At 27.6% G+C, this 13458-nt stretch overlaps 1 protein-coding gene across 7 annotated transcripts in view; it reads right to left on the bottom strand.

The window, feature by feature from the left end:
- The window catches only part of LOC147802024 (protein spire-like), a 43820-nt gene that overhangs the window by 28240 nt on the left and 2122 nt on the right, over positions 1-13458 (bottom strand). For 5 of the 7 annotated variants that reach the window (XM_087155219.1, XM_087155223.1, XM_087155222.1 and 2 more), the window contains exons 2-4: positions 10081-10196; positions 8155-8251; positions 3513-3654 (exon numbers count right to left, since the gene is read on the bottom strand). In XM_087155219.1, coding sequence (XP_087011345.1) covers positions 3513-3654; positions 8155-8157 — 145 coding nt within the window. In that variant the 5' untranslated portion in view covers positions 8158-8251; positions 10081-10196. Of the gene's footprint in view, positions 1-3512; positions 3655-8154; positions 8252-10080; positions 10197-10989; positions 11054-13458 lie in introns of all 7 variants that reach the window. The other 2 variants (XM_087155218.1, XM_087155224.1) reach the window with 2 other exon arrangements.

The raw sequence follows: 13458 nt of genomic DNA, 5'->3' as shown, positions 1-13458 counted from the left end.
ATTGTGAAAAAAAATTTCTAACTTAAGATCCTTGTATCACTTGAATTTTAAGAAATGTATCTCATAATTTATTTTTTGAGTAGGAAAAGATAATGTTTTATAAAAAAATATACTTATAAGAATTTGCATGGTGCGTAGCATTTTAAAAAGTGCTTAAAGGTGCTTTTTTTATTTTCGTTATTTAAAAGTGCTTTTATCATTGGATGTTTTTAAAAGTTTATTTTATCATGATCATGTAAAGTTTTTAAAAACTATTTTACATTTTATTAATGTATATAGTGCGTAAAAAATTTTTTTGAGTGCTTAAAATAACTTAAAATGTGCTTATTTTTTTGTTGAGAGATTTGGCTTTGCACTCTGGAATGTATTATTTTTTTAATTAATTAATTTTATCTTTTAAATAATTCTTTCAGAGAAAAATTTCCCATAATATAGTTTCCTGTACAATGAAATTTAATTTCAAAAATCTGCTTTTTTAGTCTAATGGGGAAGTTTTGAAATGGGAGCTTTTATTTCTTAATTTGTAGAATTTTATTTTCATATTTTATTTAGATCATAGTTTATAATTTGTATATATTTTTCATAAATTTGCTTATCTGTGTGTGTATATAAATATAAAATTTGTAAAGAATAAAATAGAAAAGTACTCAAGAGACATACAGCATGTGTCATACAGAATTAAGAAAATAGCCATGAAATATTTATTTCCTTCTTGCGAAATTGGCTTATTATGCTTTAAGGGCTGCATCATAAGAATATTAAATAATGAAGTGCAAAATGTTTGAAATTCACAGTGCCAAAATTTAATACCTAAATGCTGTTTTAGTCAATGTTTTAAAAAGTGTAAAAAAAAGTAAGCCAGCACTTTTATTGATGTAACTCGTAAAAGTTTTGTTTAATATATATGTTGTTTAGATAGTTTCCTAAATTTTTTCATCTGATGAGTTTTTCCTTTGCCATGAATTTTAAAATTTGTTAATTTTACAGTTTATCAACATTATTGTACAAAAAAAAATGTCTAACTTAAGATCCTTATATGATTTGAATTTGAAGAAATATTTATCTCATAATTTACTTTTTAAGTAGGAAAAGATAATGTTTTGTAAAAAAATATACTAATAAGAGATTGTATTATTTTTTAATTAATTAAAATTTATTTTTTAAATAATTCTTTCAGGGAAAAATTGCCCACAATATAATTTCCTGTACAATGAAATTTAATTTCAAAAATCTGGTTTTTTAGTCTAATCAGGAAATTTTGAAATGGGAGTTTTTATTTTTTTAATTTGTAGAATTTTATTTTCATTTATTGGATCATAGTTTATAATCTGTATGTATTTTTCATAAATTTGCTTATATTTATCTGTGCGTGTAATAAAAAATATAAAATTTGAAAAGAATAAAATAGATAAGTACTCAAAAGACAAACAGCATGTGTCTGTGAATTAAGAAAATAGTCTTGAAATATTTATTTCCTTCTTGTGAAATTGGTACTTAGTGTAAAAAGTAAAACTGTAATTTTTATGTTTGTCAGTTTTGTTTAGAATCTTATGGTTTATTTATGAGTATTGTATTTTTTAATATAGTAAAAAAGTATCTTTTTTTTTACAGTTTATCAGCATTTTTGTAAATAAAAGTTTTTTCAATCTTTAGTATCTTTGTATGGATTGAATGTTAAGAAATATTTGCTTTATGTGGTTTATTTTTTCAGCAGGAAAAGATTACATTATATATTATTAAAAGGATGTATTATTTTTTAATTTAAATTTATTCTTTAAATAATCATGATGTGGATAAAGAGTAAAATAATGTAATTTTCTGTTTGAAAATTGATTCATAAAATAATGTAATCTTTTGTTGCATTATTTAAATTTTTTTTTTTTAATTCTGTAAGGTAGATTATAAAGAATATAAAATTTTTAATCAACAGATTTAAATTATGAATGGATGACAGTAAAATTAAATATTCGATTGCTTTATTTTCCTAAAAACGATTAATATGTTTTAAGGACTGCATCATAAGAATATTAATAATGAAGTACAAAATGTTTGAAATTTATTTTTCATGAAAAAGATTCATGCAATTTAGAAACAAAAATAGTATCACTAAATTGTAAATTTAATCAAAATTTCTATAAAACTTTTGGATAATATTAGAAATTTTTTCAAAATATAAATGTTATTCAGATATATACTTTTTCAATTTTTCCTGATCTAACATTTCCCTGTCGTCAAATATTACATTTTAAAAATTAGCAAAAACCTAGATAATTCTTTTGAACTTCGTTTTTTTTCGAAATTATTCATAAAGATTGTAAAAAGAATTTTTTTCAAAAGTTCAAAATGTACTTTGTTTAATTTACAGTCTAAATAATTAAAGAAAATTTGCCATTGAAACTAAAGCAAAACAAAATTATAAAATTTTCTTATTTTACCTTAATATAACAAAATACATACTTAAATATCTAAGTTTTTTTCAAGTAAACATTTTACTTCAGTTAAGTTAGTTACCTTAATTTAAACTATCACTTTAAATTCAGGTCTTTAAAAAAAAACTTCTGACATACAAGGGAGACCCAAAATTATTAATATGAACGAAAGAAAAAGCAAGACGTTCTTTTCTACCATGTTACCCCCTGTGCGTGACGTCACGATTCCTACTTGAAGGCTTGTTCACTCTATCTAGGAGGCTTTGGGTGAACGCACCCCGGTATTCTCGCATTTTGTTGGGGGGGGGGGGGTGAACGCACCCACCTAAGTTATTTCCTTTTTTGCATTTTGTAAATAATTATCACAATAAAAAAAATTTAAAATCATGAAATCTGCAGTGGTAATTGTCCAAAAAAAGATAGAGGACAAAATCACGAGAATAGAACTCTTTAAAAAGGGGTTTCTTTTCAAGATTAGGTTGTTATATCGAAATGTTATCAAATAAAAAATGTAAGATTTAATAACTACGGAGAAATCTATACTAATAACTGCTCAAAAATTCTATAGAATTATTGCCCTAAAAAGCAAATACTCAAATGCCCGATTCAAATTTTCCATACAGTTTGAAATATATCGGAATATTTAAAATCCAACTGAAAATCAATATCAGTAACTGCCAATAATACAATCGAAACATTACATTGCATTACGATACCATCGTCGTAAATTGAGCGAGTCAAAAAGTGATTAACTAAAAGTGACTAGCTTTAATTAAGGTTTTGAAAACCCTAAGACAACCTCGATTTAAGGTTTTTATATAGAAGGTTGTTTTCCAAGGTTTTGGATTAGGGTAATGTGCGTAGAATAGAGGAGTTTGTCGCAGACCTCGTTTTAAGGTTCGAAGGTTTACTTGTAAACCTCATTACAAACCTTTTTAGGTTTGCATTAAAAGGTTTTTTGCTTACTGGAAATAAACCTTATTTTGCTATCTGGGTAGTATATTGATTTTATTGAATTTTTGTAACATAAATAATTCACTCTTTTAATATGTTATTTCAAAACAAAGCCATAATTCTGCTTACTTTTCCTCTTTCCTACCCTTTCAGGCACAGGAGAGGCTGTGGGTGTGGGTTTTAACTTGTGTTCTTGTTTTATAGATGCCATTAGCTTCTCATATACAGTAAGCTGTCTAGGAGGTGCAGGCGGTAGCTTCCTCTCAGACACCTAGTAAAAGATCAAAAAAATTTCATACCTCAAGCATTATAGTAAAACTAACTTTATATTACAAATTCACAAATAAATCTCAACATAAGAAAAACCTAAGATAGCTAATACAAAAAAAATTTTTTTTATTAAAAAATATTGAGATTGCTATTATTTTCATAAGTTAAAAAAAAGGATTATTTTTACATAAAAATTTAACATGTATAAAAAATATTTTGCCATATTACAAACGGGACAGATCTCCTATTTGATATAATTATATGTTTCGAAAATAGTGAAATATGGACATATACAGTTGCTATACAGCCCCTGTTCAAATTATTAGACGCACTGAATGATTCTAGTTGAAATCTTAATTATCAGGCGATACCACACAGCTTCATTATTATTACGTGCCTGAAACCAGTTTGCACTTATTTACGTTCGAGTATCAATTAGATAAATTAGACGATATATTAGTATATAAATATAGAATATTTATTATATCAGGTATTATATCAGGTATTATATTAGTATATTATAATAATTAGACCAAATTATTAGATGCAATGTAGCTTTTTAATAATTATATGTTTTGCACTAGTTGCAATACTTTTATATTTACACATACATATAATGGGTTTTAATTCAGAACATTTTTTATATACTTCCTATTTGTATTTATTTTAAATGCATTGCATTACAATGTTAACCAATTGATACACGAATGTAAACAAGTGCAAAAGTGTTTCAGCCACATAAAAACAATAAAGCTGTATAGTATCACCTGATAATTAAGATTTTACATCGAATCTTATAGTGCGTCTAATAATTTTGGCCATGGACTGTATACAGTAAAAAAAAATTTACATGTGTCTTCATTGATTGAAAAATTAAGACTTAGACTTAACTTAAACTTTAGATTTTTAATTCCTATTTTGTACTATTTTGACAAAAAAATATTTACAGTCATTTATTATTATCAATTATTAAAGTGCTGTTAAAAGTTGGTACAAAAATCAATAAAAAAAAAAGTACCTGCAAATTTATTTTCACCACTAACTGCAAAAAATCATGATTGCTACAATACATCTCAAAGCATTTTTTAGCTATACTTCCAAGGATGTTAAAATTTTTTTTGAATAATTATTACATTTCTCTATCAGTTAAATTAATCATCAAATTGACAAATTTCATCCTTAGGTGATTTTGCAAAAAAGTGCCATAAATCAAAAAGTGAATCTTCTATTAGAGTATCTAATGTTCAGTGAAAGTTTCTGACTAGGTGGGGCTATGACCTAGCCATATTTTTTACCACTATATTTTAAGGGCATGGAAAGAATGCAGCAAAATATTGACCTAGGAGACAAGGACAGCGTCTGTATTGGCACTCTTTTCGAGCATATCAGTTGGAGGTCTTAATCTTTTCTTGCAAATCTTTTCTCAATGTTCAAAATGAATTTTATTTTTGGTATGTCACATTTCACAATAAAATTGGTCATATTCATAAATTTGATGAGTGACTGTTCATGAGGTTTCAATCTTATTACAGAAAAAAAATCTTCATAATGCAATAACAGGGTGCGAAGCCAGATTTTTCAACAAAAATAAGCACCTTTTAAGTACTTTTTAAGCACTCAAAAAATATTTTCACTCCCCCCCCCCAAAAAAAAATCATAATTAGGATCTGTGCAGTAATAAAATTGTTTTCCCCTATAGTTTAAAGTTCTTAATTTATAAACAAAAAATCAGTAAAATTCAGAAATATTTTCAAAACCTTTTACATAATCATGATAAAATAACTAGTTTCTGATAAATACTGCAGAGAAAATTGTCTAAACCATGCATTTTTTTGTAATTTAGAACAACAGTCGACACAGCAAAGAAAAAATTTCTTTTTAAAAAATAGAAAATTAAGCACTTTTTACAAACCCTGAATAAAAAAAGCACCTTTAAGGGGTTTTAAAAAGCGCTATGCACCCTGATTAAATAGAATTTTGAGTCACAAAGATCAATTCATGTATTTTTAAGTTTAGTTAATGAGCATAAGCAAATTCGTTAAAATAATTTTTAGATGCAACCTACTTTAAAACAAAAAGACATGCACTCCAATTTTCTTACCTAGTATTCAAATAAAACTGATGTTAACCCAGACTTTTTGTTTGACTTGTAATCCAAAGGATACGTTTTTACATTCTTGAAACATCGGGGATTTCGGTATTTTCCAATAACAAGTAAGGGCAATTTCTCTGTCCTAGACGCATTTCCTCCTACTAGGACAGTCAAACGTTCCTTGCTCATTTTACCCCCGGAGCAGTTTTCATCCTTCAACATCATAGTCTTATTTGGAAAACATTTAAAAAATAAACTTCTTTAAACGGCTTTAGCTTCTACATGAAGAGTGCCAAAGACATTGTGTGTGTGTTGCAAAGGAAGGGGCAAGATATCAGGTCCTAGGTTTTGTTTCTTGCTTTAAAAGATCCCAAAACAATTGAGTTAAAGGGAGTAAAATTCGAGTAATAGAGAATAATTAATATGAAATTGAAGATAAAAGGGTCGAAACCTCATAAAAAAATCGAGTTATAGTAATATTCAAGTTATCGTACTTCGAGTTATAGCGAATTGACTGTATATATATATATCACACCCCGGCAAGAAAAGTAACACAAGCCAAAAAACGGCATTTGAGAAAATGCCATTATCTAAACCTGAAATTATCATTATCTAAACCTCGCACAAAAAGGCAATAAAGAATTTGTACTTGCAGTTTTAACTTCATGATTAAAATTGTTTTAAATTTAAAAAGCTTTTATTACAGCAAAAATAGTAAGTTTTTTTTTTTTTACCCAGTCACCAGGGGCAGACCCCTATTATCGTTTTCAAATTTTATTATTACTACTTATTAACTAATCACATACATATAAACTATAAAAAACACATATTGAATTCCCAAATACAAATAGCATCCATTTTTAATCAAATACTGTTAAGTATGAATACCTGAACAGATTCCTAAACAAGTACAGTACAGAACCCGTTATCCGGAAATCAGAAAACCGGAACAAAATTCGATTAATTTTCCCGCCATTTTTTAAATTTTTTTTTTCCCTTATAAGATTTTAGGATTTTTCTTTCTTTCTTGAAAGATGTTTACCTTACCATCATTTTGGAAATAATCATTAGTGTATTACTCCATCGTTTTTTCTTCTTTTTAAGATTATTTGCAAAGAAAATTTTTTTTTTATTTGGGTTTAACAATAAAAAAAAACGGCTTTTTGTAGCGATTCAGAAAACCGGAAAAATCAGTTATCCGGAATAGCGATGGTCCCGATCGTTCCGGATAATCGGTTCCCTACTGTAGTACTATTCAACAAGTAGTTTAATACACAAAATAAAGTCAATTCCTACTTAGGTTAACAAAGAAAAATCTTACTTTAGTTACTTTTTATTAAATAATTATAATTTTTTCCCATATAAAACTAAAATTAATTAATTAAATTTAATTAATGAATTAATATCTGAAAAAACTCGATAAAAATATAAAATAGTGTCATTCACAAGTTTAAAAAAAATGTATTTTAAATTGAACGGAGGAATAAAAAGTATTTTATTAACGATTGAAAATTTGAACAAGTATATAAATATATATTTCTTGTTCGATTGAAAATTTAACGATTGAAAATTTGAACAAGTATATAAATATATATTTCTTGGTGAGGAGCTATTCAAATTATTGGTGTTTGCATGATAATCAATTACTATTTGTAGAAAAAATAAATAAAATGCCCATATTATACAATAGAATATATTTATTTCACACAATATATAAGAAAATGTTGTTTATTCTTAGCCTATTTTTAATACAATTTATAAAAAGTATGATTCTCAAGCACCCCCTGGGTACTGCTCGGGTGTGCCATGTGTAAAGACGGTACTGTGATAGAGCTATTATAAGATTAGACCAAGTAGGCATTTGCTCATCTCTCCTACCCTTGGTAATGAAATTGAATTTTTGTTAAAAACCATAAATAAATAAGTTTCCTTAAAATTAGTTTTGGTATTTCAACATGCAAATCTTGTTTTTAATTTACCATGTACATAAAATTGAAAAGAAAGCAGTGTTTACATTTTTAGGAGCCTTGGATTAAAACAAAAAGATCATAAAAATCAAAAATATAGAATGAGAAAATCTAGTTTTTTGATAAATCATTTGATGATTATTTAAATTGGGTCGTTTAATGCAAAATTCTTTCTTTCTAAAAAGCACTAATGTTGTGTACATAAAAATGAAACGATGGTATAAAATTTCTAGAAAAAAAATGTTTGGTTGTTGGTCTTCAGAAATGAAATTTTTTTTAAAAAAAGCAAATTTATAGTAAATATCTGAAGTAAAAAAAAATTTTTTTTAACAAGGAGCACGAAAGAAATAAAATTTAAAAAAAACAAACACAAAATCTACCAACAGTTTTGATCAAGCAATAAACAAAAAAAAAAAAGTATAGTGAACAAATAATTATTTACCATTATCAAAAGTATCTTCCTAATCTTGCAAGAAATGCAGCTTCAGAAAGGTTCATTTCAGCAGCAATTTCTTGTTTACTTTTTCTTGATACTGCCTCTAGCAAATTCAAAAACATTAAAAACATAGTTTCAATAGATATAGTATTCAGAAATAAAAAGATAGGGATAATAAAATTCAAATGTCAAACAATTCATATCTTACCGACGCTAGGAGTTTAAAAGTACAAAAACCCTTAAAAGGATGGTAGCTGGCTGGTTTGCAAAAACCCAGCCAAGTCAGTTTATATGCAGTGGAAATAAAAGGCAAGTCTTAATAAAACTCGAATGTCAAACAATTTATTCCCTAACCAGGCTATGAGTTGAAAAGTACAAAATAACTTAAGAGGATGGTAGTTGGCTGGGTTCACAACCCAGTCCCCGTGGCTTCCTTTTATATAAAAAGACCTTATTATGTTTGAGGCTAATTGGCTTACAAAAATTAATTTATAATTATTAATATTATTAAAATACAAATTTATGTAAATGAAAAAATTGAAACTTTGAAAATAAAACATGACAGGAATTAAAGAGAAACAAAAAATATAATCAGAAAACTATATTTTATTAATATTTAATCTATTTGCATGTATAAATGAATGCCTGTCCGTTATGTGTCTTTCATAGACTGCCAAATCATCCAAACAGCAATATGGCATGCAAAAAATTTGAAGCACAAAGAAAGTCCATTGAGCGAAAACGTCAACATCATTGAGTGAAAAACGAAATGAAATTTTCCAATTGGTCAGGCGTTATCCATTATTTTATAATTAACTTTAGACAATTTAATTATCCAAATACTTTAAAGATAACATTAACGATATTTATTAGCTTATTACATTATTTGATTAATAAGAAAAGGGAATTTATTATACTACTTTAATATTTAATTATTTATATTTGCTCTATCAGATACCTTCAACATTAACATGAGAGCATGAATAGACAATGTCACCATATTAGTATTATATTAGTGAATGATTTAAAATCAACACTAATTGAAATTAAAAAAAAAATACTTAGATAAAAAAAAATATAAGTATTTAAAGGCAATTCGTTCATTCGTTTAGGAGAAACATGAAAAATTGACATGCTATTATTGACGCCAATGATTGTTAATTAATTTAGGTAATATATGCAGAGTGAAATAAAAGAAATTAACCATGTACCTACTAAAAGACAAAATTAATGAAGTGAAAGTATTCATACGTTTCGAGAAACTATAAAAAATTGACGTACTATTATTAACAACAATGATGCTTAATCACTGTTAATAATGTGTATTAGCTGAAATAAAAAAATAATTTATCAGCTAAATAGTATATTAATATTTTAATGAATTGGAATTTAAAGAAATCTTTTCTTCATCACTACTTATAAATATTTTAAACAGTAAATCAAAGATCAGAAAGAGAAATAGTCATGCTCCTAAGTCCTTATCAAGGTCTCATAAGAATTTTATTTGTTTTTAAAATTCCAGGTTTAGTTGGCTGCTATTGATAAATGTATTTCGCACACAATTCAAATGTTAAAAGGTTATGTAATAAATCCCAAATATACTAATATAGGTATCGAGTATTATATTGACATATTTTCCGATTATTAAAACTACACCAACACTAAGTAGCTTTAATATCAATATTGTGGAAATAAGTCTTTCACTCACGGCCCCTCGAAAGGGTTATATACAAAATTTTGACTAATAGTGTTTTTCGAATTCTTTTGCCAAGAAAAATGAAAAAAAGTCACAATATAAAAGGCAGAACTATAATTAACTTTAAGAGCACGGTAGACAACGTCAACAAAAATTTGTTACAAAGCTCAGTCCATGACAGAGATTCATAACAAAAAGATTTAACAAATATTTTTCTGCATGACAATATGTGATACCTCAGTCTTGGGGATATAGAATTCAGGGCAATAGCTATTTCTTTGCATTTCTCATAACTAGTAGATGGTAACTACCAGTGTACATTCAATGTTTGATAACACGGAGATACTTTAACCTGAAAAATAAATGCATTGATATTACCATTTTGGAAACATACATACAAGGTGTTAAAATCACTTTTAATACATAATTAAGGAATCATTGGCACATAATTAAGAAATCATTGGCATTTGAAAAAAAAATAGTAATAACATCTCATAAAGAGTCACAAATTAATTTTCAGGGAAGGAAAAAAAAAACAGTTTCGAACTCTCACCCACTACATAGCTGATATCAGAAAGAGCAAAGGAGGGATTGAAATTATAAAAACAGCTTATTTTTTCATTTAGATTGGAATGTGTTACGAACTGCCTTAAGTTTTAGCCCAAAAATAGTTGCAGATGATTTTAATTACTTGTTTGTCTTTACATCCTTTGAAAAATCCCTTCAAAATTTGATCTGAACTAAACCCCCCTCCCAAAAATAAATAAATAACACACAAGGTTGGATTTATATATAAGCAGAATAGGTTGCAGCTTAGAGCCCCAAATATCTTTTTTCTTTCTTTTTGCATTGCTCAGAGTTGCTCAAAATAAATTCAATAGCCAAGTAACATTAGCAAATACTATTAATTTAATCTTCAATAATCACGGATAAAAAAATGATATTCTGATAATTAGTTTAGAGATTGCAAGTGATTTTAGTGACACTAGTTTTGAAATTTTTGAAACAATGACTAAAAAAGAATTTCATGAACAGATTAAGCATTGGTTTGATGAAGAAAATTGCTGTTGACGCAAAACAGTGACTTGGTAAGTGTTATAGAAACTCTTCACCTGAGAAATCAACTATTATTGAGTAATACCTACACTGCATTTATACATGGTCACTTATGATGCTGAACGCTCTGGCAGTCGTTAAATCAGCATTGTTCTAGAAAATATAAAAAAAGTTTCACAAAATACATTTTCTTAAAATTTTATTTTTGTATCCTGTAAGAAACGATAAATTCATATTTTTGTGCTGATTTTTTAATATATTTTTAAATTTTTCACAAATTATGTCTAAATTTACACAAAATAGGTACCTCTAAAAAAAAACTAGACAGACCCCTGATATTTTAAGCTAACATGACTAAATATGCGTGCTGCCCTTCATTAATCTACTTGCTGCGTGAGTGGTCCTTCACTCAAAAAGGTTGTGTACAGGCTACATATAAAGCGATAACATCGTAAAGGGAGCATATAAAATATTGGTTAAGACATGACTCTCAGGATGCATAATTTTCTAGTGCAGTAAATAAACAGCGCCAACAGATTTATAGAGATAAAATTAAAACCGAAGATTAAACATATTGGTAAAACCCCACGAGATGCCACTGTGAGCCCAAGTAATAAGCAGAGATCTTACAGACCCGGAAGTGTCAACATACAAATTCATATTTGAAATTAAATAATTGGGCAATTCCATATGTGACGGAATGACATTTTGACTTGCATGATGACAATTAATTGAAGTTTCTATGCATCTAATTTCAAATAAACATGATTTTTTCTCATGCATATCATTATTATTGGTATAATGTGATTCATAAACTAAAAAAAAAGAATTTTGTATTTTTTTTATTTTTAATTTTATGAACTTTTTACTTGTGTGACGGAATGACATTTTGGCAACCAAGCTTTCGGCATACCGCTTAGAACTGGTAGTTTCTGTGAATTTTGCAACTATTATTTTCCTGAACTATTTTTTACTTTTAGTATAATGTGTAAGCAATGTAAATTGTGAATTTGGAAAATTAACCTTAGGTTGGTTAGCAGTTATTAACATCTATTTGCTGTGACGGAATGACCGTGACGGAATGACAAAAAGTTTAGTGGACGAAAGTCTTCATTTAAAAAATGTTTTATTAATATGTAAATGATAAACAGAATGTAACAGATAAACAGAATTAATATTTACGTAAGAATCAGTTAAAATTTCAACAATTTAAAAATTAGGTTGTCTCAGAAGAGGTTTTATATCTAACTTGCCAATGTCACATCTTATCTTCGTTCTCAGGAAATTTATGCATAAATCAATTTTTGTCCCATGTTCTTTAAATACTTTAACATCTAAATCGTCTTTGTTTATCAAAGTAATTTGCGCTGCATATAAATGTGCTTTCTTTTTTTTCGCAGTATGGGACAATGATTAAAGAGCCGACCGCATACTTCTCAATCATATTTTCCATTCCTCTTCAAAACAGTGGCTTTTCAAATCATACACTTGGTTTTGGTTAAAATTAGAAAGCATTCCAATTTTGATGATTCGCTTCTCAACTACATGAGCATCTAGTGCAGGTCTCTTGTTCCTGGCAATGCTAATGAAGCAAGTGTCTAGCTGAAGTCATTCTCTTTTGCCCTCTCTTAAATAGAATAGCTGGACAAAAACAAAACTTCAACGATTTTTTGCTTCGACTTTATGAAATCATAAAATTCTTTTACATATTATGTGCCGTTTTACAGTAGCCAACATCTTGTTTGGCCTTTTAGAACAACATCACAATTACATGGTATTTATAGGTGCATGTGCTGTGAGGTATTAATGAAATACACTTAATAAAAATGAGAATAAGAACAAAAATGAGATAAGACACACTTTACATCAATATATGCTTCTTTATGAAAAGCCTCTTTTAAGGCCATAAGTATATATTGCATCTGCACTCTTCGTTACTCTGTCAGAGTTTGTATTATGACTGAATCCTTCATACTTGGGGGCTTGTAACTAACATCATCTTGACAGAAAATTTTTTTTTAACCAAATTAAACAGCTCATCAACATTACTTTTCTCACTTAGTTTCTTTTGAGTTCGATGTTAAATACTTCTCACATAAAGACTGAATTTGAATTTGGAAGTGAGTGTACAATTTTTTTTATGGAGAGTGTACAATTTTTTTTATGGCTTTACCAAGACTCTGCAGGAATTTGTATAGAGAATTTAAATTATTTGTATGTGAAGAGATTGGTAGAATTTGATTTTTTCTTTGTTTACACAATCTCCGCACAACAGCGTGTGCACTTCTGAGTTTTTTAAGTCCAATTTTTGTCGCGGAAGCTTTCTTCTCTGCCTTTCTTTCTCTGTTTTTTTTCTTCATCATATCATGGGGATCTTGGTCTTTTTCAACATTTTATCTGTGTTTCAACAGCTGTTTTATCCATTAGGTTAATTGAAAAAAAATAATTCCCTAGTTTTTGACTAAGCTTCTCAAGGACTCGTTTTGTCATTCCATCGCCGAAGACGTGTCATTCCGTCACGCTAATTATTGGAAGTTAATAATCAAATGCATAGAATT

Source organism: Parasteatoda tepidariorum, chromosome 11 (assembly GCF_982258835.1).
Source record: "Parasteatoda tepidariorum strain Cologne lab strain chromosome 11, Ptep-v5.0, whole genome shotgun sequence".
NCBI lineage: Eukaryota > Metazoa > Arthropoda > Arachnida > Araneae > Theridiidae > Parasteatoda > Parasteatoda tepidariorum.
This window is presented reverse-complemented; position numbering and strand designations above follow the sequence as displayed.